The following is a 17,317-nucleotide window of genomic DNA, read 5'->3' as shown; positions in this document are numbered from 1 at the left end:
TACCTTGCATGGAATTTAAAGAGTAACATTTCATTGTTAACAGTTTTGAAATTGGTATGTCCTCTTCTAGTTCAGGGTGGCATGCACTCAACTATGATTCTCTACTCTCAATTTGGTCTTTAGTTCTATGGACCCATTTGATATGCTCATGGAAGACTCCTTTAGAAGGTGGCTTGGCATCCACTAGAGGATAGATTGCATACTAATTCCTTGCAAGTGGAATTATTGGCTATGTCTTGCTTACTCTCATGGGAAGCAAAATAGGATGAATGTTTCAAGTTCAATCAAATGGTGCGTTGTGGCCTAGTTTCTCTTGCAGATGCAACCCTATCAACTCATAATGGGCTCATGTCTTTCCACACAATCAGACAGGATTTTCGGATCCCTTGTGGACACGGTGATCTATGGGACATGATCTCTATGCATTTGCTAGATCGTCGCACCTTCCCCACTTTTGATTCAGATCATCCTTGACGGGATTGGAGACTTGTGGGTTGGTTGCATCTAGATCATGCTTCGGTCAATCAGATCTATTATCTCTCGATTAGAGACCATTATTGGTTGGTGGCTAAGGCCAATGCTATTTGGGGCTTGCACAAAGGTAGGGCTTAGTGGAAATCAACGGTTATGGAAGGGTGGCTGCAAAGTCTTTCTTTGGAGAATGCTGATAGATGGCCTACCCCTTGTCTTTTCCCTCTCGCAGCACTGCATTTCAAATGGTAATTGCTTCTTTTGTACTACTAGTGTGGAATCTTCCTACCATAGATTCATCTCCTACCCATCGGCCAAGAAGATTTGGTCCATGCTGCTTGACATTTGGAGGGCTTTGGTGGGTCTTTTCCTCCATCCATCAGATTGGGTCTTTGGCAAGGCAGAATATTCTACTGCAGCACAGCTGCATATGAAAATATTATTCTATTTCCTTAGATTTTGGGGCTTTGACACAATTGAGTCAACCGGGATGCTATCATATTTGATTCTGCCTCCGGGGTTCAAAGTCATCTTGCCAGGTTGAATGGACTTTGTCATTGGCAGCTGGATCTTGTTCAGCACGTTGGTCTTCTCCCCAAGGAGGATTTAGTCCTTTGGCATATGGCAGTCTCTTCTAGTATATGCTGTGACTCTTGTACTTCTCATGTGATTAATAATATAATCACCCATTATGAGAGAGAGAGAGAGAGAGAGAGAGAGAGAGATGAAATGATATATTAACGTCTACAAAATGCCCAAATGACCTACGAGACCATGAGTTACAATCATGTGTATGATGGTACAATCTGTTTGGGCAAAATATGTAGCACAAAGCAAAATAAGAACAGGAACCAACTATGGCTATGTGTAAAACATAGAGCTCTATCTAGTAACAATGAGCTCCAGATGGTACAATCCCATGTGGGTATGGAGGGCCTAGCTCTAGCCTGAGCAATAATCCCCTGTATCCGCCTCTGAAGGTGTCATCGGTGTCTGTGTTGAGACCTAGGACGTCTGTGTGTGGACTGTGGCGGTGAGAGAGGCTCTCGTGTGGACTGTGTCTGTAACTGTATTGAAGTCTTCTGAGTCTCCTTTGCAAAGAAGTTTGTGAGCTGCCTCTGTGAAGGGCCTCGGTGTCCTGGAGTAGGTGTACTTATGAGGCGCATGTCATGAAGCCGTCGTATCTCAAGAAGAAAGAGGCCAAGGCATTGCTGATTGGTAAAATCCATGACTCTGGAGAGTGGTCCAAATCTGTCTCTAAAGAGATAGTGGAAATGACCACGGACCTCATAATACGTTGGGCAGTGGCAGATATAATACTTCTCTGTCTCTGGCTCTAATTGACACATCTGGCATATGCGCTCCTCTGGTGGGATGGATCTATATATGCCAGTCTCAATCTCTAGCTGATGTGAGGAGGTGCGTAACTAGCCAATAGTACATCTGATCCCATGGAAGAGGTGGGTGTCCATGTATCTTGGGCGAACAATAAATCCATCATTTGTAGTATGAAGGAAATACTTGCAGTAGAAAGCCATCTTTGTCCCTAGCTCTTGCCTTGGCATCAACCATGTCTTCCTGATATCCAACTGGATAAGATCCATCTTGATGATCTTGCGAATCTCTAACCTGCTTAGATCAAGAGATGGTGCATCAAGGGAGTACTGGAAGGGAGGTAACTTGTCCATGCTAAAGCCATGCAACTCAAACCAGATGGACATCTGTGCATACCAACACGAAGTGTCACCCTCTCTGGCAGGCTGCATGGAGGACTCAAGGGCCAACCGTGCATATTTGTGTCTGGGTAAGTCCCATAGGCTATGAATGTATGCGACCGATCGGGTGAGGGCCTCTATCACAATTGATGTAGTTGCTAGCTCAGCTCTGATGATCTCATGTGGCACTAAGGCCTTACATTTGATCATGGACAGTAGGGGTTTCTCCATCGACCTCCATTCGTCATAAGTGCGCCCTAATCTGCTACGGTGGTCAAGACTGCGCCCCCATATCTGTACTCCATAATAAAGTAGTATGGATGTGACCAGTGTATCGAAGAGCCATAGCTTGGTGTAGGGTTCTTGGAATTGCACCTGTGAGTACATCCTCTCCAAACCACCTAGTGCTGTGTATCCGCGAGTCAGTCTAGTGTCTGCTGCCTCTTACAATGGGATTCTCCCGATCCCCTTCGCGATCCAAACTCCCCTTGCTGTCCAAAGTGACCAGCAAGTCTTCAATCTGATTTGCCTGTTGATTTGAAACACTTAATTGGCCTTCACCCACTTCATAGACGATGGAAATGCCCCAAATTCAATGGGTGGAGGACTAATTCACCTTCAGCGTTGAAAAATCCAAGTCTTGGAGCTTCCAATTTCTAGCATGCTTCTCGAGGCTGCTGCTAAACCCTAATTTCTATTGTAAATTAGGGTTTATAGTAGAGAAAGTTGCAAATTCTCAGCCTCCAAGGGTCCAAATGCTGAGATCTTCGGAGCAAGGTTGTGAAATGGTTGGGAGATGAGAGAGAAAGCTGTAGAGAGAGAAAATTCAGAGTTTTTTCGGGAGGAACCGAAGAAAATCTATCATTTACGGCCACTGCCCTGTCTCAACTGCTTGTAGATGCTGTCACCTGCTATTAATTGGTCTTCTTCTGCCCTTGGCTGCCTTAGAAGGTCCTCCAATGGCTGCAAAATTGGACTAGCAGCATCTCCTCCCTCTCTCTTGTAGGATGAATGCCCTGAAAATGCCTCTCTCCAGCCTCTAAAGACGTTTTTCAGTCTTGCATGGGTATTTTTGACAAGTGGCACCCTTTCCAAATGATTTTTCCAAAATTATTCATAATTAAATATTAATTTTCAGCCTTTAAATACTGAAAATTAATCTAATAATTATTTCGGTGTCCTAAAGAATAATCTGACTGGCCAATAATCAAATTGGCTGGGCATCTTTCACTTTCGAGCGTCTTTGTGCCATCTTTGACTATTAGATTTGCGTTAGATACCATTAAACGCCACTTCTCTAGTATCACCGATTGACACTTATGGCCAAATGAATGACGTGGGCCAACAACTGGCACCAGATACCACCAAGTACTTGTGCGGCATAACTTATAGCAACTTTTGCCTTTGACATCCGGTGATTTCCTCGGGTCGCGGGCTCGTAAATTTACTTTAACCCTAGTTACAACTCACATGTGCAACATTTACTTAACCATGTGATTAAAAATTAATCCACATGTTAAGTGAGGTTTTAAAAATACATGTCCTCATGGCAGTGTTCCCCCTTGAAATCCTTGTATTTGTTCTCGATTGCACTGCCAAATGCATAAAAAACAAAGTACTATACTCGAATTTCCATAGGGCATCATAGTCAACACAACATTGCGCACTGTTGTTCAACCATTCCATATGCCCATCATATGTTGAAAATTACCAGCCAACATAGTATAACATAAGACTCACAAAGAATCTCAAAAACATTGCCAGATGATCATGTGATATGTCCATTTCTCATGAGCTCAACTCATCTGGCAAAAACAAACCATAGCATAGCATGACCAAGCATAAATCATGGCTAAAACATCAATGGCATCATAACATATGATGTTGTCCATGGAACTAGATGTAAACCATTGAAAACCGAGCATAATCTGATTATAAACTGATCACTGGCTGATCTGAGAACTGATCACAAACTGTTGCAAATGTGATCCCAAACTAATCACAAACTCATTGCAAAAATTGACCAGCAGTCAATGCAAAAACTGATCCAAAAAGTGACCATAAATGGTTCTCAAGCTGATAAAAAATTGAGCTGAATACCACTAAATATCAATGATCATATGCTGAAAACCAACATTCGATAATCAGCCCCTGATTATCATTAAGTGATGCTACACTAAGCATGACCAATGCCATACCAAGCATAACCGATTACACACCGAGCATAACGGATGCAAATGTACAGTTTCAGAGCTGTAGTGAAAACCATACTGATCTACGTACCAAACATAGTGACTAGTAATCTGAATAGTGATCTCCTAGCAAACATATTGTTCAGCTACAGTACCTTGAATGTATGCTGAATACATTCGAGTTTCACTATATACGAGAGCTATCTATTACTGAAGAGTGGAGGTGCTAGCTCCCTCACAAGCGTCAGGTAATTCCTCCTCCATCCATTTCGCATCCATTGGTGAATAATTTTGAAATTTTACCAAGTATCTGCTGGAAACTTTACCTTTGACCTTTCTTTCTTTATGTGCCAAAATCTGCTCAATTACCAAAATCTCATCTAGCTTCTCAACCTCAGACTGAATTTCAGCAGACATATCCTCTGGCACATCACCATGAAAAGGCCTCAACAAAGTGACATGAAAGGCATTGTGTATCTGCCAATGTGAAGGTAATTTCAGTCGATATGCCACATCACCGATCCTCTCCAATACTTGAAATGGCCCATAGTATCTCATAGACAACTTTTGGATACAATCGCTCTTTGCCCTTTATCTTTTTCAGCCGTGCCTTTTCAAATCGTAGCAATACATAATCGCCCTTTGCAAAGTGCAAAGCACACCTATGACGATCACCTGCTCTCTTTTGCTTATCCTGTGATCTTTGAAGTGCATACTTAACCTTCTGATAAGTTGCATCCATGCTTTCCACATAGCGATTAAGCTCAAAGATATTATCTTTTGTGTACAAAATAGGGGGTACTTTCTTACCACCCTCTACTACCTCAAATGGAGCTTTGCCCGTAGAACTATACACTGTGTTATTGTAAGCAAACTCAACCAAGGGCAAATACTGCTTCCATTGTTTCTTGTGGTTTGAAATATAGCACCTCAAAAGATCTAACACTGTGGAATTTGCTTCCTCAGATTGACTATCTATGTGCAGATGGAAGGATGATGAGAATTTCAGCGTGGTACCCATATTCTCAAACAAGCCCTTCCAAAATATATTGGTCATCTGGGGGTCTGGATCACTAATGATTGACTCTGGCATACCATGATACTTAAAGATGTGCTGCAAATACAATGGTACCATATGATCAATCTCAATTTTCTTCCTTACCGGAATGAAATGGGCTTGTTTGCTAAACCTATAAATGATAGTCTATATCCCATCATTCCTTGTAGGTGTCTTAGGAAACTAAAAAATAAACTCCATTGCAATGCTCTGCCAAGGCCTATCTAGAATAGGCAAGGGTTGCAACAAACCCGACATCTTTTGCCTATCATGCTTTACCTTCTGGCATACGATGCATGTCTTAACAAACTGTTCTACATCATACCTCAAAGCTAGCCAATAAAAGAAATGCTCCACTGCCTTGACTGTGGCATCAATACCTCTATGTCCTGCATACGGAGGAGCACGACTTTCAGTGATAACTCTAGGCCTTAACTACTTTGTGACACACAGTCGTCCATGCATCATCAGAAATCCATCTCTTACACAAAGTGTCCATGCCTTTGGCCATTGCAAAGCTAATCATAAACATTTGCAAAGTCCGAATCGTCAACATATTGCTCTTTCATGGCATCCAACTCAGTGTGATAAACCATATTGATAGCTGACAAATGAGGTTTACGTGACAGTGCATCACTTTTCCCACTCTTTCTTTGTGATTTGTTTCTCTTTCTAGCCCTATTTTTCAGCTCTGCCCTGATTTTCAGCTTTATTTTCACATTTATCCTTTTTCTCAGCCTTTGCCTTTTTGATATGTGACTTGGCATCATCATTGTGGAATCCTGCATCCTTTCCACGCAGCAATGTGTTGGCTGTAGTAGTAGTTTCTATAAGCTAAGACATGCTGGAAGCAGTGGACTTAATGCAAAAATCCCGAATACCCTTTAGCAAACCACAAATATACTTCTCTACCTACTCATGGAGGGGTACTATGCGATAAGAAGTAGCTGGCAGCAATGCATCCCAAAACTTCTTATTATATTAATCCAAGTTCGTGCAATCTTTGGAATTCAATTGATTCCAAGCTGTCATAATGTCTACTTCAAAGATACTTGTCAACCGATTTCAAGCAAACATTCGCTTGATCTGGACCCAAGTGGTAGGTGACTTCCCTTGAATAAGAAGTGTAGTCCACCATTGCAATGCATTTCCCTTTAAAAATGTGGCTGCCTTGCGTATCTTAGATGCCTCTGTGAAGTTACCTTCAGAATAGGCTGCATCAAACTGTTGAATAAAAAGAAGTGCTTTCAGCCTATCTTGTGCACCACTAAAAGGCTCAAACTTCACGCTGTTGCCACCTTCATCATAGTCCTTCGGCGGACCTATGGGAGTCAAGTTATCATAAATGGGCCGCTGGAAAAAGGGTGTGTTGGTTGTATTTGCGTAAAAACCAACACTATTAGAAGCACCTACATGACCAGCACCAAATCCTTGTGCTTCGACAGTCCCTAGGGGTGCCGATACATATCCATACGGCCTGCTTTGTGCCCCAAGCATCATGTCTATGTTGCCATACATGGGGTTAGGCATTCCACCTGCATTACCCGAATACATTGGGTGTTGTGAGCCATGCATTGGCTGCTGCATACCATAGGGATTTGTGCCATACATTCCCATATGGAGTGTCTGTCCAATCATAGCATGAAAATTGGTACCACCACCAAAGTATCCTTGCTGTCCCATGCTTGCATGTGCATAATTGCCTTGTTGCCCATGTTCCCATGAATTGGCACTACCAAGTTGGCCATGCATTTGCACTTGCTGCCCCACGGATACCAATTGTTTTTGCTCATCAGGCATTTTGGGCTCTCTTAAAGAAGGCTTAGGCATTTCCTTTGGTTCTTGTGGCTGTCCCGAAGCTGTAGAAGGTGTCTTCTTCTCTTTGCCTTTGCTGTCCTTCTTTGGGGCATTCAAGAATTGAGTAAATTGGGGATCCTTTGTTTTTTCAGAAAAAAGATTTGCTGCTGTACACATTCGATCCTTGAAGCTATCATCAAATTCTTCAGCCCCTTGTTGGTCATTAGCCTCTTTATGCATTGAAGTGCCAGCATTTGGGTCATTTCCCACATTTTCAGCATGCTATCCATGCATGGAAAACCATGCCCAACATCAATCATTGCATTTCCCCCTTCACCACGTGAATGACCAAGGAGTGATGCATCCTCTGCACTTGATCTTGTATCGCTATGTGTAGACATGCTTGTTGTAATTCACTGCTGAGAGCAAATTTCAGCAATAATGCAATGATCCCAAGTTGCAATTGAGTGCCAGGGGCACACTAATTCAAAGGATTTAATGGTATTCCAACAATGGAACCGTGAAACTAGCCTTCCTTCAGTGGATGGGTAGTAATTCCCTGATTACAACTTAATTACAACACCAAGCATTTATTGCAAAACGGAAAATACAAATTTACTTCCTAATCTTTGGAGAATGGACACCCAGTTGGCCCTAAAATTGTTACCCCTTTTGGTATTTCTTTAGCTTTATTGAAGTCGAAGTTGATTTACAATGGGCTTTTCCCGATCCGGTTCATAATCAAAATTCCCCTTTTTGTCCAAACCGACCAGTAAGTCTTCTATTTGATTTGCCCCTTGATTCGGGTCCTTAATTGGCCTTCACCCACTTCATAGACGATGGAAATGCTCCAAAGTGAATGGTTGGCTAGTCTTCCACCTGAATTTAACAGAAATTCATATTCAGCCTTAAAAAATCCTAGTCTTGGAGCTTCCAATTTTTGGCACGCTTCTCAAGGCTGCTGGTAAACCTTAATTTCTGCTGTAAATTAGGGTTTACAGCAGAGAATTTTGCAAATTTTCAGCCTCCAAGGGTCCAAATGCCGAGATCTTCGAAGCAAGGCTATGAAATGGTTGGGAGATGAGAGAGAAAGTTGTAGAGAGTGAAAATTCAGAGTTTCTTTGGGAAAAATTGAAGAAAATCTGTCATTTATTGTTGTTGCCTTGTCTCAACAGCTTGTAGATGTTGTCACCTGCTATTGATTGGTCTTCTTCTGTCCTTGGCTGCCTCAGAAGGTCCTCCAATGGCTGCAAATCAGACCAGCAACATCTCCTCCCCTATCTCTTGCAGGTTGAATACACAAAATGCCTCTCTCTAGCCTCTAAAGACGTTTTTCAGTCTTGCATGGGCATTTTTATCAAGTGGCACCCTTCCCAAATGGTTTTTCCAGTATTATCCATAATTAAATATTAATTTTCAATCTTTAAATACTAAAAATTAATCTAATAATTATTTCGGTGATGTGAAAAATAATACGATTGGCCAATAATTAAATTGGCCGGGCGACTTCCATTTTCGAGTGTTTCTGCGCCATCTTTGACTATTATTAGGTACCATTAAACGCCACTTCCCTAGTGTCACCAACTAACAGTTATAGCCAAATGAATGACCTAGTCCAAGAACTGGTACCAGATACCACCAAGTACCTGTGTGGCATAACTTATAGCAACTTTTGCCTTTGACTTCCAGTGATTTCCTCGGGTCCCAGGCTCGTAAATTTACTCTAATCCCAGCTACACCTCACATTTGCAACATTTACTTAACCATATGATTAAAAATTAATCCACATGTTAAGTAAGGTTTCAAAAATACATGTCCTCATGATAGTGGGCAGTAGTGTGAGGAGAGATGGATGAGAGTAATGATGGTTGTATCAGAATTGGATAAAGGGATGCCCACAATTAACTGTATTTATAGAGGATTTTGGTGTATTTTTCCAGCTCTTAAAGAACAAAGCCTTTGTTGATTAATAAGCAATAATGCTTTTTAGGGCTGTTTTAAGGAGACGTAACTATGGATTGATGCACAATAGTTTTTGATTAATGCAAATCCTAATTTTAGTGGCTCAAAGTCTTGAGTCATACAGCATGTAAAATGACCCCCTAATATCGTTTTCCCATGAAAGCCAAGAGCAGAACTGGTTTTGATCTTTCCCATAAAATCACAGCCCATAATGTTAAGCTTCCTCAAGGTTGTGATGGCTGGGCTCTCTTTACAGTTGTGTGTGCCAAAGAAGCATAAGTAGAAATTGATCTGAAATGTTCAGGAAAAATATGTGAATTCTGCTTTTATGCTTTGTCATTTGAAGCTGAAGCTTTTGAAGCCCAGTCCTCTTCTTTCTCGTGTAGCTCTTCAAAGATGGCAAGGATCCTCTAGATTTCAAGAATGGAAATTGAAGACCAATCTGCTGCATCAGTTCACATGGCTGCGGGACTTTGGGTTTCTGGCTATCTCATGTTAGAGTGTTTGGTTGTGTTGCATATATGCATACTGATCATGAGTTGAGAAAGAAACTTGATCCCTAATCTCATAGATGCAGTTTTACTGGTTACTCAATTCAGTCCAAAGGTTACGAATTGTATGATCCTAACTTTGAGAACCTTTTTATCTCAAAAGATGTTGCTTTCGATAAAGATGATAGAGAATATTAAGCCCCACCCAGTTCCTAACGTAAAGATGATCCACATGGCAACCATATTTTAGGAAGTACAACCTGTACATCAGTTCATGAAATATTGATATCTGGTCATCAGAAGATGAATCAAAGAATGGAGGTAAAAATTCAGCACAACCATCCCTTAGAAGATCTACAAGAGTCTCTTGTGCTCTGGAGAGGCTTACTTGCATTGCCAATCTTGCTACTACATTGTTGCATTGTTGCTACTTATTAAAGTACAAACTGAACAGCTGTGCTTACTTGTGGGCTCTCTAAGTGTGTTCACTGTGCTGGCTCTTGCTCTTTCTATAAACTAGGACAATGGATGGAATGCATATATGGTCTTGTTTTGAATTGCTTGCATGTCTTTGGTTTTACAGAACCTTGACGAGATGCACAGTAGTCCGGGCTTACATGCTGCGGCAGGACCCGGGCTTGCTGAAGAGTGTGCTACACTGGTAGGCATGTAATTCTTTTGATAATCAGGAAATCATACATCTTATAAATAACCTCTATTGAGTTTTTTAAGACTCCTCAAATTACAGGGGGGTTGCCGGACTGGTATGGCCAAAGTAACCAGTGCTTATGACTTACCAGCAAGGTGAAAAAGTTATCGAATGTCTTCATTCTTAATGAGAGCTTTATCTGGTTCTGTATAAGTCACAGCCTAGTCTAATCCTGGCTACTTTTTATCAGGAAAGTCATACATACAGTGGGTCCTAGATATGCAGTGAAGTACCACACTGCTGCAGAAAATGCCTTGAGTCATTGTTATCGTTCTTGTCTCGAGGTTTTGATTGATTTGGGCTTCCAAAGGTATGTATGATGTGACTTTGGCTTGTGTGTGCCTGGTTGTACTTGTCATAATGTAGGTTTGTGTTATTTTTCCAGTATTGCACTGGGTTGTATATATACGGAGTCAAAAGGCTATCCTCGAGAACCAGCTGCTCATGTTGCAATAAGTAAGCAGTGTCAAATATGACAGCTGTGATTCAGAATGGTTTAAATTTATGTAATTCTAAACATTTTGGAGTTATGCAGGGACTGTACGCCGCCTTTTGGAAAAACACAAAGGTAGAATTACTGCAGTGGTTTTTTGCACTACTACAGCATCTGATACTGAAATCTACAAGAGGTTAGTATATTTGTTCGAGAAAAACTGAAAGAAGATTGTGACAAGGGAATTGTTTTGTCAACTTCCTTTATGTTGTGCAGATTGCTCCCATTGTATTTTCCCAGAAATAAGTCAGAAGAAGAGATGGCTCGTTCGAAGCTTCCTCAAGATGTTGGAGATGAAAATGGAGAGACCAGCATTTCAGAGCGCAAAATAAGAATTACGGCCCTTCCTGCAACACTTTGTTCACCAGTTTCTGAGAAGCAGATGTCTGCTGCTAGTGATAGTGAAGGCAGTGCAGAGAATCTGGAGGTTACTTCTACCAGGTCAGTCTGGTAGGGTCTGTTTCTGGCTATCATGTCTGAAAGAGTATCTGAATTGTTCTCTGTTGTTGCATGCAGATCTTTATCATTTGATTCATTTATCGATCCTTTATTCATGACAATGACAAAGGATCCAGATCAGAGACGACAAGAGCAGTGGGAGCGGGTTGCACAAGCACAGGCAGGCTGGACATGGGCTAAGTGGCTTGGCTTAGGAAGCATTGGAGGCCCCCCTTTAACTGTGGCAGAGGAAGACTCACTTCATGCACGCTATCTTGCGCGAGCCAATGCTGTCAATCTTACAGAAGTTGCGGAGATGAAGATCTTGTTGGTTTCCTCGTCCCCTCCTCTCTCTCTCTCTCTCTCTGTCTCTCTCTCAAGTAGTTATATCAAAGAATCGAATGTACAATTGACACATGTAAGCCCCATGTAGATTCCAGTCAGAAAGTCTTATAGATCATAGGTGAAAGTCAGCTAAACATCTGATATCTTTGATCACCTTATTCAAGATGATCCTTAGCCCCATCATTGCAACTCTTATATTCTACGAACTTGAGCCTAGATGCCCAAAGGAGAATAAAATGAAACTGTTTGTTGTTGTCCAGATATATGTCTTTCTTCCAATTGCCATGTGGCTAAAGCTCCAATCATTAATTTTTTATGAATTATCTCTTTCCACACTTCAGAAAGATACCCCCAAATCTTTCTGTGACTGGACACAGTGGTCCTGTAGAGTGGTTAAGGTACCCCTCAACAGTGTCATGGTTATGACATGACACAAAATACAGATATAAAGAGGAAAAAAAGGTGTAGAGAGGGTGATGAGGAAAGAAGGGGCAGGAGGGGCACACAAGCAACTGTAAAGAGGAAAAGGGAGGAAGAGCAAGAGAAATAAGACAGAAAAGACACCAGGACAACCATAATTAGTGGTTTTTATAAGCACCATAAGAACACATAAATGCAAGGAAGGAGCTTTACGACTGCAGAAATACATCAGTTATAATCCAAGAAAGATGGGGAGTAAACTTTCCAGGAGTTGTACATCTCTCGTCCCTTATATTTGACCTCTTGATTTCAAGGATTGTATAGTATCTTGGTCGTAGTGTCATTTATACAAGGAGATCAGACATGATAGTAATTGTTTGATTACAATCTTTGTTGAATGCTCTGAAGTATTTGATTTCTGACAGCTTCATATCTACGACATTCACTCTCTCTTATTTTCGCACTGATGGTTTTTGGGCCTAACAAAGAGCAATAAATTTGATAGGTATCGTGGTGGGTTGGATGTTGAAGGCCGGCCAGTAATGGTTATTGTAGGAGCACATTTTTTATTGCGGTGTCTTGACTTGGAACGGTTTGTGCTCTATGTTGTAAAGGCAAGCTTCCATTTCCTTTTCTCTTTCAGTTTATTATCTTGTGCCCAAACTTCACTTGCTTGATGCACATGTAAGACTGTAAGAGAACCAGGGGAGGGAGCTTTTTAAAGATAGATTTGCAAAAGAGAGAACCTCAAATTTGGAAGAGTTTGAAATTTTGCTACAACCTATGTGTAACACTAATTTTGCGCTCGGCATGTAGAAAGCATCTAGTAAGTACAAAGCTCAAGGGGGGAAAGTGTCAAATATGATTGAAATCTACATTGTTGGATGCGACAAAGCCTTTGTAGGTTTTTTAGGTTTTGAGTACTACTCACTGCCATCAATTAGCTCTCAAGCTGCATGGACCATTAGGAAGCTTCTCTCCTGAAAGTAAGACTATCATGAGACTCTCCTATTTGAAATCCCAAAGAAATATAGTTACTGTTTGAGTGTATTTGAACTTCCGAAGTTAAACAATATTTTGAAGGAACATGATGCACCTTTTGAAGTTTCTTCGAGTAGAAAATTCCGGCCTTCAGATGCTTTGAACAACACATTTGTTTTCCCTCTTGCAGGAGTTTGAGCCGTTGATGCAAAGACCTTACACAATTGTATATTTCCACTCTGCGGCAGCATTGCAAATGTGAGATTGGAATCTTGATCTCTAATTTGCTTGTATACATAGTTTGTGTGCAATGTTATAACTGATTTAGTGAAGTTTCTGATATGTTTACCGAGGCTTGTTCTTGTATGAGCTATTAGGTGTACTGTTCTCATTTACAGCATTTGAGATAACACCTATGTTTGTTTTGAGACTAGGACAGGCAGCCAGATCTAGGCTGGATGAAGCGACTTCAGCAAATATTGGGCCGTAAACATAGAAAGAATTTGCATGTATGGCTAATTTCATCCCATCTTTTTAAGCTCTCTAGTAAACCTTTTGACTCTTTAAACACTGGAGAGGATATATTAAAACATAGACATGATATGATCTGTGATATTAATTCATGTGATTTGTAATGGTGCTATGCATCATGGTTATTGTCGCAAATTTGGAGGAAATTTTGCAAGGTGATTCCCGGATGTCTTGTATGCCTCCTTTTGTCCTGATGCAATTTTGGACGTCTAAAAATTAGATACTGATGTAAAGATCTGGTGTAGTTCAAAATTTGTGTACCTGTCTTCCAAAGCATGCCATATTTGTAATCCTGTGCTTAAATGTGCTTCTATGTTGGAGCATATTACATTTTAGATGGATGTAGCATTTGACCACGAGCAAGCATCTCTTAAGGTCCTTTCAGTAAGGCAAGTGGGCTTCAATGAAGGATGAAACTTATGTGAAACATTTAATGCTCCATTTGATTAAGTCAAAGGTGGTGGTGAAACACAGATTAGACTTGTGAGTTTTCCTTTTCCTTTCCCTTTCAGGCAATTTATGTTCTCCATCCTACAGCGGGTTTGAAGGCCACAATTCTGGGATTACAGCTGTTTGTAGAGCCAGAGGTATCAATCTTGCTGCATTTATTGTCAGCAGGTTGTGCTGTCTCTTACTTGCTTGGACGTTCACTTCTCTGGTTCTGTTTTCTGTGCTCAAAAAGGTTTGGAGAAAGGTGGTTTATGTGGAAAGACTCCTTCAGTTGTTCAAGTATGTGCCCAGGGAGCAGCTTACAATCCCAGACTTCGTTTTCCAGTATGTATGGTCTCTAACTCGATTTCAAATGCAAGCTGGGGTTTTTATTGGATTTACTGAATCTGAAGTTGCCATTGTTGCAGGCATGATCTTGAGGTGAATGGTGGAAAGGGCATTGTTATGGACCCCAGAACGAGATACATCACTAACAGGCCTTTTGCAAGCTCACACTAGCATTCCATTAATTTTTGTCCTTGCCCTTCTGTACCCAGCAACAAGGGAATTGGCATGATCGTGTTATGTAGATATCAGTTATTCTTTGGTTACAGGGAGTGTATGCCAGGTCCTGCTATTTCCGTCTCTGTAGGTAGTGTCAATAATAACATTATCTTTAGCTTCTTGGTGAATCATGTCAAATTGCTTCCATGAGCCCTCTGTTGACTATGGGTGCAATATTGTTTTTCCGAATAAACTGTCCATTAAGGCTTTTCTGTGTCTCTATCCTTGTTCAACCTCAGCCCATGCTCTGAATGTCAAGAGTGCCAACTAATGAAAATATTCTTCTCTTCTTACATCCATCAAGAAACCACAAAGAGCTCAAGCAAAGCCTTGGCTGTTATAAAAATCCTTGTAGGACTAATGTTCCTGTCTTCCCTTTTCTGTGGGTCTGTTTTTTGCCTTCGATAAACAGGTTTTAGTCATTACAAAATCTCTTGTGGTCCTTAAATAGTTCATTATTAAGCTTTGCTAGTAAGAAAGTTTCCAGTGTCGAATTGGTACCCACCAGGTAAACCATCAGAGTCGGTCAACATACTTAAATATCGACATGTTACATGGCTTCACAGACTCTGACCAAAATCTCTATTATATATATTAGTATAGCATGGTTTCAGTGTGTATGTGAAAAGTACATTCTCACAAGGACTTGTTCATGGGGATGGATATGTTATAGGCACAATGACCTTAGGTTATAGGGCACAATGTCGTAACAAGTTACATAACGTCATGGAGATAATGAAACTGGTTCTTTCTTTTCAGAAGGGGCCTTACCAAGTTTGTTACTTTTGAGAGAACAAAACTGGGCTTCATAAATACGACACATTTTTCCAAGCCAGGTTTTGAAATTGCCACCAATTGAAATCCCAAGCATGAGATGCCAATAGTAGCACCATGATACTTAGGAAAGTCTTATTTTTGAACACCATGATACTTGACCAAGTCTTGTATTCTGTTAGTAAGTGTCACCTTCCTTTTCGTGTGCACTTCAATAATTACCAATGTTAAGGTTTGATAACAATTAAACAAAGAAAAACCTATATGCGACATTTTGATGAATAAAGAGCACATCTTGTATTTGACTTGTAAATATACATTACACAGCCAAGAAATGCCACACATAAATATATATCAAACAAGGCTGAAAATCATGTGACCCCAAGAATGTAATCCTTGTTAGATGGTTTTACATCCTCTATAGAGCCCAATTTACTGGTATTGTACTAGTCAGGACTTTAGTTATTGGCCTTGTAAGGGCATTCCAATGCAATGGTCCTTGCCTTGCTAAGTTTATTTGTGTTGCTACTACCTTTTTTGTATTGTAGGCTAATTGGATTCTAGCACAACTTGCAACGAATGTTTGGAAGGGATATTACCCCCTATTCGACAAAACTAGTTTTGTATGCATTTGTCTTTTACCAATTAGCACAAAGTATTCATTGAATTATGCAAACGAAGTGCCTGTACATCATTTGTGCATTCTCTGTTTATCAACATCGAGTGGTTGGGTTGAACAATTTCAACCAATTTCTTATGTAACACCTAGTTGGATTAAACAAGGTGTGCGTGCGTGTACAAAAGCATTGCCTGTTTTTTTTTGTGGTGGAGTTTGGGTGGGTAAGCAAATATTTCAACAACATGCATGGAGTTTGTAAGTAGTCTCATCTTATTGAATCTTACAAGTAGCCTTGATCAAAGGTACGAAGCTAGATACTCCATTATCCTATAGGGTCCATGAGGATCCTTGTTTCCTTATGCATCCCTCCAACATCTCACCATGGACAGAACAAGTTGTGTGTATTTGAGACTTATGTACATAGTAATTATATTGGAGTGGGTCTAACTCATGCGTAGTAATTATATTTGACCATGCCTTTGATATTACTACAACCATCTCCTATTGTTGGGAAATGCTCCTTGCACCAATGCCCATGTGGCATCCATCACAATCTAAGCAATTGATATAGAATGCTATAAAAATAAAGGGAAAGGAAGCAAGAGAGGTGAGAAAGAAAGAAAGTTATATTAATGTCTACAAAATGCCAAAAAGCCTATGAGCCCAACGTGTCACATTTGAAAAGTTGGGGAATTTTCCAAGTCCCAATGTAGTCATTTTATGCTATGACTAACTAAATGGAAAATAAGTAGTAAACTATACATGGTTGATGAGTATAAAATGATATTTAAGCTAGAAACAATGTGGAATTGTTCAGAAGGCACTCTCATCCTAAGAAAACTCTCATGGGTTTATCTACCATGGCAAGGTAGAAGTGCCGAGGTATCTCTCAATGATGGTGTAGTATCTATATTTGCAAATGATGCCACTTGTGAAGGTGTGGACTAATCAGGTATGCAGGGGTCAAGCTCATCTTTGTGGCTGTGTCTAGGGTGGTTCACTATGGTGAGGTTGTTTATCGGTTTGATAAGGGCTTTGTAGTGAAGGGAGGATTTGATGCTTTGTAGAACTTTGTGTGCATTGTTTGTAAGATGTGCTCTTTGTGGCAGAATAGCTCCAGTAAGAAGAGCTTAAGTCATCCCCCATTTGGGAAATCTATCATCTTGGATAGTGGCCTAAATCAATCTCTGAATGGCCAATGGAAGTGTCCTCAACTTTCATAGTACACTAGGCATGTGCATAAGTAGTGCTCCTCTGTCTGTGGCTTGTTGAGTTGGCAGAGTTGCCAAATCTTGTCCTTTGGGGGGAGGAAGTCTACGCCATATCTAC

General features: G+C 40.7%; 1 protein-coding gene across 3 annotated transcripts in view; it reads left to right on the top strand.

The window, feature by feature from the left end:
* The window catches only part of LOC148038104 (appr-1-p processing enzyme family protein), a 64,694-nt gene extending 49,806 nt beyond the window's left edge, over positions 1-14,888 (top strand). For 2 of the 3 annotated variants that reach the window (XM_087668989.1, XM_087669006.1), the window contains 13 exons: positions 10,269-10,346; positions 10,434-10,489; positions 10,585-10,704; positions 10,780-10,850; positions 10,930-11,023; positions 11,104-11,328; positions 11,404-11,652; positions 12,596-12,704; positions 13,262-13,329; positions 13,511-13,580; positions 14,115-14,189; positions 14,285-14,376; positions 14,460-14,888. In XM_087668989.1, the coding sequence (XP_087525115.1) occupies positions 10,269-10,346; positions 10,434-10,489; positions 10,585-10,704; positions 10,780-10,850; positions 10,930-11,023; positions 11,104-11,328; positions 11,404-11,652; positions 12,596-12,704; positions 13,262-13,329; positions 13,511-13,580; positions 14,115-14,189; positions 14,285-14,376; positions 14,460-14,550 (1,398 nt within the window). In that variant the 3' untranslated portion in view covers positions 14,551-14,888. Of the gene's footprint in view, positions 1-10,268; positions 10,347-10,433; positions 10,490-10,584; positions 10,705-10,779; positions 10,851-10,929; positions 11,024-11,103; positions 11,329-11,403; positions 11,653-12,595; positions 12,705-13,261; positions 13,330-13,510; positions 13,581-14,114; positions 14,190-14,284; positions 14,381-14,459 lie in introns of all 3 variants that reach the window. The other variant, XM_087668998.1, reaches the window with a different exon arrangement.
* Positions 14,889-17,317: the final 2,429 nt, after the last annotated feature.

This window comes from Lygodium microphyllum, chromosome 3 (genome assembly GCF_053477565.2).
Source record: "Lygodium microphyllum isolate KBCC chromosome 3, Lygodium_microphyllum_v1.1.10, whole genome shotgun sequence".
Taxonomy (NCBI): Eukaryota; Viridiplantae; Streptophyta; class Polypodiopsida; order Schizaeales; family Lygodiaceae; genus Lygodium; species Lygodium microphyllum.
The sequence above is the reverse complement of the archived record's forward strand: the minus strand, read 5'-3'. Positions and strand labels throughout refer to the sequence as shown.